We start from the raw sequence: 14,271 nt of genomic DNA on the forward strand, positions 1-14,271 counted from the left end.
GGAGGTTACTCTGCTGCTGCTCTGTGCCCCCGCCCTCCGAATTCGTCATATGTCACTAAGAAAAGTGCGTACACTACGCTAATACTCTCTCCTGAATACAGAGGAGTCTAAGATGGCGGCGCTACCGGAAGGTAGTTATTTTGGTTTATAAAGTTTTAAATATGGTTATTTCTACAACAGCACCACGTGGATTACCCTCAGAAGACATTTATTTATCATCCTGGAGCCGTTTGGATTTATTTTGTGAAGGATGGATGCACATTTTTTGGACTTGAAGGTCGTGGACCCCATAACTTTACATTTATTTAACTGAAAGATCTATAGCATTTTCTAAAATAACTGAAAATGTGTTTGTCTGAGAAGCGATGGACGTGTGCGGCTCGGACAGCTTGGGGGTGGGTAAATCATGGGTTTAATATCATTTTTGTCAGAACTATCCCTTTAAAATAGGGAAAACTTGGAAGTGTTTGGTGGCTTCTAAATTCATCCCTGTTTGGATCCTAAGGAATAAATGGGGCTAGGCTAAATGCTAACACGCTCGCGACGCGCTGTACAAAGATTATGTGCATGCATTGGTATGTATTAGGTGTGTATTAATTTGTCTAAGTTGAGGTAAGAACATTGTAAAATATTGAAAAACGGTGGTGTTTTCCTTTATAGGCGGAGTCAATTATGTTTTAAAGCAAATGTTTATATTTGAAATCACATAAACAAACACGCCCCTACCCCAATAGAATCTGGACCTTCTGTTGATAGACCCGCCCCACACATACGCAACCCGGCATTTGATTTGATTTGATTGGCTATAAGTGTGTTTTGGTAGTCGGCCCGTCTCCTTTTCCAACGCGTTTTTCAAACATCGTGGACTCCGCCTTTAAGCTGTTGTCATCTGCTGACAACCTGAGCTTTAATTTGCTTTAACCTGCTGACACACACACTAACAAATCTAACTTTGTAAATCTGGACATAGCATTCTCACAGTGCAGAGAACAAAATACAGTATGTAGGTTCAGTATGAAACGATATTCAATAGTAAAACACACACGCTACCTCTTTCTTCATGTAATTTTCTTCCCATGTCTGCTTCTCAATCTCAAGTCTTTCCTTGAGGGCTTTTATTTCAACCTAACAAAAGACACGCAGACACAATAAGGCACAATAAAATATCTCATTTAACGAGATGAATGACATGTCATTTAATCTCACTCGTTTCTGTAAACTGTCAAACAGGATATTTTGGCACTTCTTGACAGTATATACACTGCTATACAATTATCATTCCAAAGCCTCAGGTAAAATACGCACACCCAACCAACTATTATTAAGAGAAAGCCACAAATTAATAACTGACGGCCTTAAATCTTCAGGACTTTTGTGCTTTGCGAACAAAACTGCAAACGTTTTTTGTGCCCCCATCTCAAAACCATTTAATATTGAGTGTCTGCCAATACCATATCCCAGTCGGATACTTGTATTTTACTAGTGCAAAGGTGATAAAAATCAATTCAATGTATATGCTTGACAACTAAATAGCTTTGGAATAAATAACAAATAATAGCTTGAATCGAAGTTATTCGATTCAGTATTTAATTTTTTACAAAACGGCAACAATCAAACTAAACATATTTTCTCTGTAAAACTTTACAAAAAGATTGTATTTGTTAAAGGTGTGGTTCAATGCTATTTCATGCATTCTGACTTATTAACACCGTTTAAAAGTTGTTTCCTCATGCTAAACGTAGGCAAAGTGTCAAAAAAGCAGTTGGGCGTGTTGGAGTATTTCTGTGCCAACTGCACTCCGCCAGGGTTCATACAAGTTTCGGAAAGTTTTTTCGATTATGGGCCCAGCTGATGTTCCAGATGTTTCTATACATATCACTTCTTTTTATGGGCACTTCCCCGGGAAAACCCCACCCACCTGTCAATCAGCGGGAGATGCTAGAACTTACAAACATCACGGGACAGCTTTGTTTAAATTCAAAACTATATTGTATGGCGTAATAGCACTTTTGGGAGTACTTCGACTCGCCTGAAAAGTCCGCTCCCCTTCTCACTCTCATAATGGGAGAGGGAGGGTGTTACTGCGTCGAGTCGAAGTACTCCCAAAAGCGCCACCACGCCACAACATGCAGCTCCTCTCCCAAATCCGCCCAGAAAAGCGCCACGTTTTACCCTGTACCACCAAACTTGCTCGTATAACTACTCGTCTCAAACAGGAAAAACGTTGATGTGTTTGGTCACTTCTAACTTTATCTCTAAATGGTACCATTGAATGAATGGGGCCAAGCCAAACGCCATCGAAGCATCGCAGCGCGCTCCAGCGCCCACGCGCACGCACACAGATGACAGAGGGATGCACCAACAACTCCCAGTGAAGGCAACAACATATTCCAATATTGAAAATGAGTAGACTATTCCTTTAAGATTAATAAATGCTGTAGAAGTATTGTTTAAAAGCTATGTTTTCATCCAAAGTTGTGTATTAAACGTGTGCGCATAATGGGAATATCGCATTAAACATTTTTTGCGAATAAAGCAGGGAGCTGAAGAGTACCAAATTGCACTTCCTGATAAACTGGTGCTAAATATCAGTAAGAAAAGTGAAAGCCACTGTATTTAATCATTTTCGGGTCTAATGTTTTCTTATTGGATAAAAATTGAATACAATTCAAAATTATTAATAAAATCAGATTTTTGACACTTATTCCAGCACACAGCCTGCTCTCACCATTTACAAAACCTGCATGACAGCCGATGTAAAATAAAGTATCAGGGCCAACACAGCCGTTTTCGATCCAATTAAAAAAAATGGCTAGATCGGCCCAGTTACCAATCTTTGCGCTCGGCTCTGGCAAATCCCTGCTGCCTATTATGTCATACAATGCAAGAGCCTTTCAAGTAGAAGTGTAAAGAAAGCATGCGACTGGCTGCAGCATCCCATGTGTAACATGACTAAAAACGCAACAGAATTCAACCAATCTAGCATTGAAGATGCCTAACCATTTTAAAAAACGGTTGTGTGTTTGTGCGTTACCTGGTGTCGTCTCTCCTGTTCTTCTCTGCTTTTCTCCAGCTCTTCTCTGAGAGCTCTTCCTGCCAGACTGCTGTTGTCTTCCAACTGTTTTCTTAAGTCCTCTAGCTCAGCACGCTGCCTGTTATACACACACACACATTTAAAAATTCAGACTTCATGTGTTATCACACAATGGCCATCTGCACACTGACACCAAACTAAAGGTGAATGTACTGACATTGCATTCAATGTAGGATTCACGTCTCATAAGGAAGTTATTAGCTGATAATATCTGTCCACCCCATCCCCTAGGATAACCAAAGACCTGCTTATCTGTACCAAAAATGGCCTTTGAACCTGACCTGGCAGCCAGTTGTGCGAGTCTTTCTTTTTCATCTGTAACCTCCTTGTAAAGGCGTCGCCTTTGCTGCTGCAAAGTGTTTTCCTCCTCCTGCAGCTGTTTCTCCAACCTGAGACAAACACATGCTCATTTACTCGATTATACACAAAAATTAGCAAAAACTGCACATGAATCTATAAACAAACAAATAAACATTTAAGGGTCGAGTTACTAAATGATAAGGATGGCCCGGGGCCAGTGTGAACGATGCACGGGCCAGTTGACAGAACTGTCACTTGCCCGATTGGGCCAGTGCAGCACCGTCACAAAGTTTATCATTTGCACATGACAATTTAAATATTCAAGAAAAGAAGCGAAAGAGATTTCAATAAGCCATTTGACAAGTTTTTTGTGCAAAGAAAAACACCATAGTTTTTCAATATTTTACTATGTTCTTACCTCAACTTAGACAAATTAAAACATACCTAAGACACATCTCACAGCTTGCGACAATGCGTTAATATATATAAATTGTGTGCATATACTCAGTGCACGCTTTCTAATGCTTGAACATATTCACACAAAATATTTACATAAAATTGTCTGTAAATGCATTGATTTTTTTCAGCTCCCCTAGAGTAAGATTTTGTACTGTTTTGGAATCCATTCAGCTGATCTCCGGGTCTGGCGCTACCACTTTTAGCATAGCTTAGTATAATCCATTGAATCTGATTAGACCATTAGCATCTCGCTCAAAAATAAGCAAAGAGTTTCGATATTTTTCCTATTTAAAACTTGACTCTTCTGTAGTTACACCGTGTACTAAGATCATGGCTGCAGGAGGCGCAATGATATTACGCAGCACCCGAAATCAGTCCCCTGCTATTGAAAGTTACCAAGGGGACTACTTTCAGGTGCTGCGTAACATCATTATGCCTGCTGCAGCCATGTTACAGCAGCAAAGTCCTTGATTATTATGCCAGAATAAGAGTATAGTTCCTAGACATATCTGCCTAGAAAATCACAACTTTTAATTTTGCGTCAGTCTTAGTACACGATGTAACTACAGAAGAGTTGAGTTTTAAATAGGAAAAATATCCAAACTCTTTGGTTATTTTTGAGCGCAATGCTAATGGTCTAATCAGATTCAATGGATTATGCTAAGCTATGCTAAAAGTGTTAGCGCCAGACCCAGAGATCAGCTGAATGGTTTCCAAAATGGTAAAAAACTAATGCTGCGTCCGAAACCGCCTACTACATACTATATAGTACGCGAAAAGCAGTAGGCGAGGCGAGTAGTATGTCCGAATACATAGTATTCGAAAAACAGTATGCGAAAAGTACCCGGATGACCTACTACTTCCGGTTAGATTTTGCAGTGTGCATACGATGGACGCTTCACTATCCCATGATGCCCCGGACGAGGAGTTATCCAATGAAGAAGAAGAGGCACGCGGCTGTTTTCGCGCTGAAATGACATGACGTGATGAGGACGTATGTCACGTGATGTAACAACATGGCGGATGTAGTACGTCCGAATCTCATTCATACTACCAGGATTCATACTATACAGTACCTACTGTTTTAACGCCAAGTAAGTAGGTACTTCATCTAATTCAGTACCTACTATACAGTATGCGGTTTCGGACGCAGCCTGAATGTTTAACTCAAGGGGAGCTGGAAAATGAGCATATTTTCAAAAAAGTGGAGTGTCCCTTTAAAGGTACAGTATGGGTTTTTAGCAGCATCTAGTGAGATTTCGAATTGCAACAACCTCAATTTTGAAAAGCAACGAGAAGCTACAGAAGCTGCCACAGGACATATATGTCATCGCCAGAGACAACATAGGGATGAAACACACACTGTACAACAGTTTGTCCATTTAGGGCCACTGAATGGTTATTCTTTCACTTTCATCGTTTACAAAAACAAATTTTCCCACCTGCCTCTCTCTCGCAGTTATATAATTCTAATGTTGTTCACAAGCTTTTTATTCTGCAGACCACTGTATGTCTTCTTTTAAAAACTCACTCGCCCCTCCCATCCATAAAGTACATCTGAGCTGACGGTGCATACAAGCTATATAGCCTATTGCAACATAGTAGAGTTTAGATTCTCTGCCAGAGACGTTATTTTCTGCTATTATCATCGGGCCGGGCAGGATATGCAGGATGAGGAGTCAGTTGGAGAAATAACGCTAATCCTCTGGACTTTTGGGCTATGTGGTTGAAAAAATTCTCTTCTGAGACATTGCGAAGCTGATAGATAAATACAGTTGGCCTAGTAAACTCATTAGTCGTTCTATTTGGCGGGCTGTGAGTGTGCTTGTCTGTTATGCTTATAAGTATACGCAGCGAATCAACTGAATCGCAATCACGTTTTCAAGACAAATCTGATTGGATAATACACACTGAAATAAATTAAATCATTTTAAAATTACTAAAATTATCCCTCTCTTCATCACACACCCCAAACATGACTTACAAGATGTTTTGGAACAGAAACAAACAACAATCAGAGATCATTTTATTGTCATCGCAGTTTTAAATCTTTGCCACTAGCAGCTGCAGCACCCCCACTTCCCACGAGATTTTGAGACTTTTTGCTTAAAATTGTGCATGAAAGTAGAGTGTTTCAAAAGTTGTGTGAGCAAGTTTCCTATGTTGCCCAATTTTGCGCTTCATTTCTTTCTGGCAGTCTATTGTGTGACTTGGACGCATGAGAGATGGGAGTGTGTAAGGTTTAAATACCTTTGTTTAGCCAGTTCTCTTTCCCTCTGACACTGTTCATCTTTCTCTCGCTCCAGTTGCTGTCGCAGTTCCTCCGTCTGCCTGACGTAGCGCTGGGCGGCCCGCTCGTCCGCCTGGAGCAGCTCGGCCTCGTGAAGAACTTTGAGTTTCTTTAGCTCCTGTTTGTGTTTGGAGATCAGCTTCTGAATTTCTGGCTCCAGACCTAAAGAGAATATACAAGAGACAGGACCAAATTAAATTTTTATTAAGAACACATGTCTGTGGTTTTAGGGTGTCGACAGGCAAGTGCAGTTTAAACAAAGACAGTAATAGTAGTATTTATTCTGGTCTCTTAGGAGGCAGAGAAAAATAGCCAAAAATGTGTTACGCTTCAGTTAGGCAAGACTGAAATACAGTAGATACTGTTGAACGGCAATTGTGTAGACAGATACATTTTGATGAACTCTTCTGACCTTTTACTGTAATCTCTTTGATCCTTTTGGTCTTTTCATCGATCCATTTCTCCCTGCGGATCTTTTCGGTAGCACTCATTAACTCTTTCAGCTTCTTAATTTCCTGCGTGAACGAAGAGAGATGAAGATGCGTGAGACAGGTAGAGGAAACATCAGTTTATAGAGGGGCAGGCCCATTTGAAACATATGGCACTTTTCCATTGCATAGCACACCACGGTTTGGTTTGGGTCAGCTCACCTCACTTTGGCTTGATTAACTTTTCCATCAAGTTTAGTAACACTTTGGAGTGGGAGGGTTGTAGGCGTGTTGTTATAATTGTGCTGCCTACTGCTGTGACATCATACAAGTGGGAGCTTCATTGTACATTCCCATACATTCATTTATTTCTCAATCCTCCACAAAATTAAAACTGACCACCACAAATAGATGTTTGCACATCGCTTTTATCACTACCTCTGTCTCACATGACAGTTTCTGTACAAACACCCGTGGCGTTAGTCGACGTGCTCCGCTTAGCCATTATTTAAGTTGCATTTAAGCATATATGCGGATGTGCACGTCCGTAACTGTTATGGTGTTCCTGATTTTCAACCTGTGGATGTTTTTCATTGCTAAAAAGGAGTTTGGGAACTTTCAGCAAAGCACAGATGACAAGATGTTTACTCGAGACACCGCAAGCTAGCATGAAGGTAAAGCAAATATTTTACATTATTGCGATGACGCTGGTAGTGACGATTCTCTCAGACCAATCAGTGATCTACAGTGTTTTCGCGTCACATTTTGGTATCAGCTCGCGTCTTTGGAAATCTAACCATGGTGGTACTAAAAAATTATTCGGTGCTATGGACTGCACCCAGTGGAAAATCCCCCAAAGTAAGCTGACCCGACCCAAACCAAATCGTGGGGTACTATGGAAAGGAAAAGTGCCAATACATTACTAAAAAGGTCAGTGCAAGAATCAGTCAGTTTGTACAGTGAATTAAGGTGATTGATCAAGTTAAGCGGTGAGGTCTGTTTCACTCCACAAATTAAATTTCGACATCTAAATTAACAGGTTGCTTTAGACTGTCATTTTGACAGAGTCGTTAAAAATCTGTCATAATCAATTTGGATAATTTTAGGCAGTAATTCACAAACAAATCACTTCAGCTGCGCTGTCACAGGCAATGTCACACATTACAAAATAGGTTAAGTGTACAAATAAACAGTGTTAGTGCTTTCTACCGAAATCAACGGGCAGACTTTGTGGCAATTGCAGCATATAAACAGAGATGAATAAGAGGGTGAATATTAGAGCAATGAATATGGGGTTAGATAGGAAAACAAGAGTTACCTCACACATGGGACCCAGAATTTGCCACACCTACAAGCAGACGGTATGACAGATAAAGACAGAAACGCACAATAACAGCAGAAAGAGGAAAAGAGAAACACAGTTAGAAGTGGCAAGAGCAACACGACAAACACAGATGCTATAAGCGTTACAACAGATTGTGTGAAAGATGCCTAATAATAAAGAGAACCACAGTGAAAAGAAAGCAACATACTTTGAATTGATGCACTGTGAGTAGGTCTATAAACTAGATCAGACATTTCAGTTTACACTCCACTTCATGGTTTTGAATCTTTAGGAAATGGAACAGTTTCCCCAAAAGTGAAAAGCCTGTCCTTATTTACTGACCAACTCTTTTTAAACCCATATGACTTTTTATAGGACAAAATTAGATAATGAATCAGACTGGAATTGATCATTCCCTTAACATTTAATTGTTTTTCACACAAAAAAAACATAGCTCCAGCATAGCTCTTTTTCACTTTTAAAATTCACACTTGCCGTGTTTAGTTTATCTTCTGGTTGAATTATACAGGATTTCCGAGAAACGCATGTCGTGATCTTTAACAGTCCGCCCAGAAACAACACAAAGTTGTCAAAGCAGAAAGCTGTCATGTTTACTTTGGTCACAGTATGCTTCATCAAGATCAAATAAAAAAAGTACGCGAGATATTTTAGTGTATTTATATTGTTGTTATAAACTTTAGAGACATTTGTGAATGATGGTTGCACAACGGTCTGTAATTGTGTCGAAAGTCCCTAAATATGACACACCACACAAAGTGAAAAGTGACACTGGACCACAAAACTAGTCGTAAGTAACACGGCTATATTTGTAGCAATAGCAAACAATTTTTATGCCAAAAATCATTAAGATATTAAGTAAAGATCATGTTACATAAAGATATTATGTAAACTTCCTACCATAAATATCTCAAAATAATTATTTATCATTAGGAATATGTTTTGCTAAGGACTTAATTTGGACAAATTTAAAAGGCGATTTTTCTCAATATTTTTATTTTTTGCACCCTCAGGTCTCGGCCAAATATTGTCCTATCCTAACAAACCACACATCAATTGCTTTATTTATGATATCAGTACTGTGCAAGATCACCATGCCAGAATTAGATTTGTTGTTTTTGCAATTATAGTGATCATATATAATTGTTTCTTAGTCTCTTTAATAGAATACATCCAGAAAATGTGTATATAGTATTAAAAACTGTATAAAAATGTAAACTGATATGTCAAGTTTTTAGGGCAAACTCTCCTCCCATTGTGCAATAGCAGGAAACTGCAGGATCTCCTAAACCTAAATAAAATTAAATCTTAATTTCTAATTTTAAAGAAATTAATCTTTTTACTTTATTCTGCTCAAAAACGCTCAAGATGTGTTTAGTGCCAAGAGAGGTCACACTAAACAGACAATGCATAAAGACATTTAGTCCTGGAAATTATTATTATTATTTTTACATTATTGCCAGTATTTTCAGTTTGTATCTTAATAAAATAGATTGGAAAATAAATATAGATGGACATTTAAACATCTAAAACAACAAATCTGGTGGTGGTGGCCTAAGACTTTTGCACAGTACTGTATAGATCTCACTTTACGTGTCAGTCATATGGTCTCTTGGGCGGTCCTTGGTCATTCAAAGCTGCCATGGTTCCCAGACCTTCATTATGAGACTACCCAAAAAACTAATTTAAATTAAACTCACCAGTTCATGTTGTTCCTGCATCTGAGCTATCTTCTTAGTGTACTTCTGATCCACCTGCTTAAGTTCTCCTACCACCTCCTCACATCGTTCACTCAGGGCCTTTTTATCATCTATCAGCTAAGAGAGAAAAAGAGAAAGTGTTAATGTTTCCTTGTTTGTGTGGTCCAGCATTCAATAGATGTGTTATTACTATATCCTTGCAAAAATGGACAGAAGAGATTTGGACACATTTATGCATTTGCCAGATGTTTTATCTAAAGTTTCTTGCAGTTCATTTGATTTTATAACCATGTGAAATCGAATGCACATATATCAAGGTTACAGTCTAGTCTATAAATGTCAGGTGAGTTGTGTGCTGAACAGGTGTGCTGATGTTATCAGCTGGTCTATAAATGTCAGGTGTCTTTGTATTGTAGCTTCATACTGTTGTTTGTGCAGCTGGAAGTTATGATTGAGCTCCTTTTCTGTTTCCTTTACGTGACGGATCGTCAGCTCCCTCTGCTGGGCCTACATGTGAACACACATCTGTACATCAGTCTCAAATAGAGGGCACACAAAACATATCTACATTTCAATTTACACATTTTGATGAATATTAAAGGGGACATATCATGAAAATCTGACTTTTTCCATGTTTAAGTGCAATAATTTGGTTCCCAGTGCTTCTATCAACCTAGAAAATGTGAAAAAGATCAACCCAGTAACTTAGTTTTGGTAAACCATTCTCTGCAAGCATGTGAAGAAAGTATTGAAATCTGGCTCCCCTGTGATGTCAGAATAGGATAATATGGCCCCTTCATCTGAACTATCCAACCACGGCACTGCTTTAGTGCAGAGATCAACTCATTTGCATTTTAAAGGACACAAAGTGTCAATTTTAACATGCTATTATTATAAATTATCTATATGATATTTTGAGCTAAAACTTCAACTATCTACTCTGGGGAGACCAAAGATTTATTTGACATCTTAAAAAATGTCCCCTTTAACATCATGTAATGTTTTTATGATGTGTGCATAATACAGTGCTTGAGGGTTGAGTAAAAAAAGATTTCCTTTTAAATCTTACAATAACTATTTGAATTTCATTGAATGCAAATATGTTACGAGAATAAAGTGAGTACGTAAGTACTTGGATCACATTGTAAGGACTTGGATCACATTGTAAGGACTTGGATCACATTGTAAGTACGTGGATCACATTACAAGTACGTGGATCACATTACAAGTACGTGGATCACATTACAAGTACGTGGATCACGTTACAAGTACGTGGATCACATTGTAAGTGCGTGGATCACATTGTAAGTACTTGGGTCACATTGTAAGTACTTGGGTCACATTGTAAGTACTTGGGTCACATTGTAAGTACTTGGGTCACATTGTAAGTACTTGGATCACATTGTAAGTGCTTGGATCACATTGTAAGTGCTTGGATCACATTGTAAGTGCTTGGATCACATTGTAAGTACTTGGATCACATTGTAAGTACTTGGATCACATTGTAAGTGCTTGGATCACATTGTAAGTGCTTGGATCACATTGTAAGTACTTGGATCACATTGTAAGTACTTGGATCACATTGATGATGATGATATGTATGTGTTTGTCATACCAGTGCTGTCTGTAACATATTAATAGTGCGTTTCTTTTCCTCCATCTCCAGTTTGAGTCTCATCATGGATCCTGTGACCTCGGCAGCTGTGGCTGAAGCTTGTTCTACAACTGCTAGATCCTCCTCTGACAAAACCATCTACACACAACAATAAATGTAAACCTCTGCACGGACACAACACAAAAAATGTTTACCTTCTCAGTACAGCTGCGTTTACCTCTCTGTGCGATCCAGACGTGACTGAGCGTGGTCTCTCTTGCTCTGATTTCTCCATCTCATCCAGGAAACTCATAATGGTTTGCAGTTTGGCCTCAGACAGCAGAGTGCCCCCATCTGGGAGGGCAGGAGTTTGACTCAACTGCCTGTGCCGTTCCACATTATCAGTTGTGAGGGAGTTGGAGTCTCCATCCTGAGAAGAAATCAGGTCATTCAGTAATCTGCATCACAACCACCTGAACGTTAACACAAAACAGCCCATGTTTACATATCAACACATGTCAACTCACTTCATCAATCCATGAGTACTTGTCATTCCTGTGGCTTTTGGGCTCGGACAGTCTCTCCGGCTCTTCTTCTAAAAGTTTTAACGTGTCCAGCAAATCATTCAGGGTGGTTTTCGACTGAGCTCTGCTTGATGTCGCCCCCTGTCGCTGGTCCTCCATGCTCACAGACCTTTGCAAGATCACCTGTGGGACCGTCGTTTAAGGAGCACAGGTTTTAGCTTTTGGTTTAGAAATGATGAAACAGAAAAAGGTTTAAGGTGGAAGATCACCTGGGAACACTGAGAGCTTCGACATACAGAACCAACGGGTGATGCAGCCCTCAGATTTGTCGCATCATCAAGATCAGACACCACATTCACATTAGAATCTGAGAAAAACAGGCAAGCAGAGCAAACCTTTACAACTTACCCAAATATTTATCTATACGGCACTCACTAATTGCACATGAAATACATTTCACAAAGTGAAATGTCCAGGAGCTTCATATATCGAAACACACAGTTTTAACTACTAGCAACTTACACACCTGTGTTTTTAGCTTTGATATCAGTGGGTGAAGTTGGTGAACTCTTGGTTAGTTTTTTACGGCCCACTTTCCCAGCATGCCTTAGTGCTTCCACCTCCTCCTGTGCTATCTGCTGGACCTCCGCAGCACGTTGAGCTCTTTTCTGCTGTAGCTCCTGGGAGGCAAAGTCAAAACCATGGTAAACTATTCAGTAAAACGATGCATGTGCATATAATCAATTAGAAGTGCTAACTATATTGTAAAGGTGCGGTGCATGATCTCTGAAAGCCAATGTTGACGATTGAAATCACCTAAACAAACACGCCCCTACCCCAACAGAATCTGGACCTTCTTTTGATAGACCTGTCCCACACATACACAACCCAGGCAACGATGTCAGGTTATGTTTTGGTATTCGGCCCGACTCCCTTTTCCAAAGTGTTTTTCAAAAATTATGCACCCCGCCTTTAAGACTCCAGGATTTATGAAAATGTACAGTACCTGTATGGCTGTAAGTCGAGCCAGACGGGCTTTCTCCTCTCTGATGCGTTTCCTATCATCTTCTTTCTTCTTCATAGATTCAGTGGCTTTCTCCTCAGCTCTCTGTTCCCTCTCCTAAAAAAAAGGATTCAAAGATTTAATACAATAATTCACCCATTGGACGCATTGATGCCAGCAGCTGGGGTAATTTCTATTCAATTTGAACATTATCGCCCTCTGCTGGTCTACACGTAACAAGCATTAATCGTAAAACCCATTACCTTCTTTTTGGATGCTAGAAGTTGTTTAAGAGCATTCTCATTGGCTCTCTTCCTGTTGGAATGGCGACGAAACCAACGCTGGATAGTAACAGCAGCAAGGTTTACCTGTTGAATAAACCTGAAAAGAGAGTTTCAGTATTGAGTGTTTATTAAACAGAAATTCAGAAACAATTCATGGTGAAAAGTTGGTCTAGGCTACAGTCCAAACTAATTCACAGAAGTGATTTGCTATAAATGTACAATTTTCATGACCACAAACATTATGGGATATTTCTGACCTCTCTGCCTCCTCCTCGGTCACCTCTCGCCGGCGGGGTACACCTGGGCTTCGGGGGCTGTTGTTGTTGGAACCTGATGATGCTGAGGAGAAGTTCTTCTGGGACTTAGTGAGAGAAGCGCCTACATCTACAGACACATCATCATTCACTGTGGCTTTGATGATGTTACTGTTAAAACCAAAATAAGAGATAAATTATTTTGAATAGGTATACTTAAGCAGAGGACAAGGACCTGTCCCAAAACAGCTGTGCAATCACAATGAACCTACTTGAAAGAAGGTTTCTGATTGGAGCTCTTGGGAGTGAGGGGCTTCTCTGAATGGTTATTATGGAGAATGGTGGTCACGGAGTTTCCCACAGCAGCTTTATTGCTCCTAAAAGTCATAATTTAAATTAATTAAGAAAATATTTTAGGCCAATATTAAAGGCAGGGTGCATGATCTCTGAAAGCCAATGTTGAAATTTGAAATCACCTAAACAAACACGCCCCTACACCAGTAGAATCTGGACCTTCTTTTGATAGACCCGCCCCACACATACACAACTAAGGCAACAGGTGTGTTCGACATCGGCTGTGGCTGGATGTAACCGATAGGCGAGATTAGCCGCGTGCAGGCGGGGAGGAGCTGAAAACGGAGACGTGAAGTCGGACGCGCTGTGGTTCCCGTAGCTTGCTGCATTTACGTCAGGCATGGCTGATCACGTGCCGTTTGCTTGCTTAATCGCATTAAACATGATTTGTAAGATGTAAACTACATAAAAAGTGAATTATACTGTTTTGAATGTCCGTGTATGAGCATGAGTGGAACTGAAGAGGCTTACAGCAGTGTTTTACAAGAATAAAGAGTTCAACATAAGCATATATTATTTAAATAACAATGTAGTGGGGTCTACGTTTTTTATCCATTTTATTTTGATGAAGATGACACAATATAACATCGCGACTACATGAAAATAGCTTTAACTGTTATAAAAATACAGATTTGTGAGCATTTG

The 14,271-nt window shown here is 39.6% G+C and overlaps 1 protein-coding gene across 3 annotated transcripts in view; it reads right to left on the reverse strand.

Annotated features, from left to right (window-relative positions):
* cep131 (centrosomal protein 131) overlaps positions 1 to 14,271 on the reverse strand; it is a 30,270-nt gene that overhangs the window by 8,710 nt on the left and 7,289 nt on the right. For 2 of the 3 annotated variants that reach the window (XM_073867128.1, XM_073867129.1), the window contains exons 6-22: positions 13,545 to 13,649; positions 13,276 to 13,443; positions 12,998 to 13,115; positions 12,738 to 12,851; positions 12,258 to 12,411; positions 12,001 to 12,098; positions 11,735 to 11,914; positions 11,446 to 11,637; positions 11,229 to 11,366; positions 9,989 to 10,120; positions 9,614 to 9,724; positions 7,890 to 7,919; positions 6,556 to 6,658; positions 6,104 to 6,305; positions 3,376 to 3,483; positions 3,035 to 3,152; positions 1,051 to 1,125 (exon numbers count right to left, since the gene is read on the reverse strand). In XM_073867128.1, the coding sequence (XP_073723229.1) occupies positions 1,051 to 1,125; positions 3,035 to 3,152; positions 3,376 to 3,483; positions 6,104 to 6,305; positions 6,556 to 6,658; positions 7,890 to 7,919; positions 9,614 to 9,724; positions 9,989 to 10,120; positions 11,229 to 11,366; positions 11,446 to 11,637; positions 11,735 to 11,914; positions 12,001 to 12,098; positions 12,258 to 12,411; positions 12,738 to 12,851; positions 12,998 to 13,115; positions 13,276 to 13,443; positions 13,545 to 13,649 (2,146 nt within the window). The remainder of the gene's footprint in view (positions 1 to 1,050; positions 1,126 to 3,034; positions 3,153 to 3,375; positions 3,484 to 6,103; positions 6,306 to 6,555; positions 6,659 to 7,889; positions 7,920 to 9,613; positions 9,725 to 9,988; positions 10,121 to 11,228; positions 11,367 to 11,445; positions 11,638 to 11,734; positions 11,915 to 12,000; positions 12,099 to 12,257; positions 12,412 to 12,737; positions 12,852 to 12,997; positions 13,116 to 13,275; positions 13,444 to 13,544; positions 13,650 to 14,271) is intronic. The other variant, XM_073867130.1, reaches the window with a different exon arrangement.

Source organism: Misgurnus anguillicaudatus, chromosome 4 (genome assembly GCF_027580225.2).
Source record: "Misgurnus anguillicaudatus chromosome 4, ASM2758022v2, whole genome shotgun sequence".
NCBI classification, from domain to species: domain Eukaryota; kingdom Metazoa; phylum Chordata; class Actinopteri; order Cypriniformes; family Cobitidae; genus Misgurnus; species Misgurnus anguillicaudatus.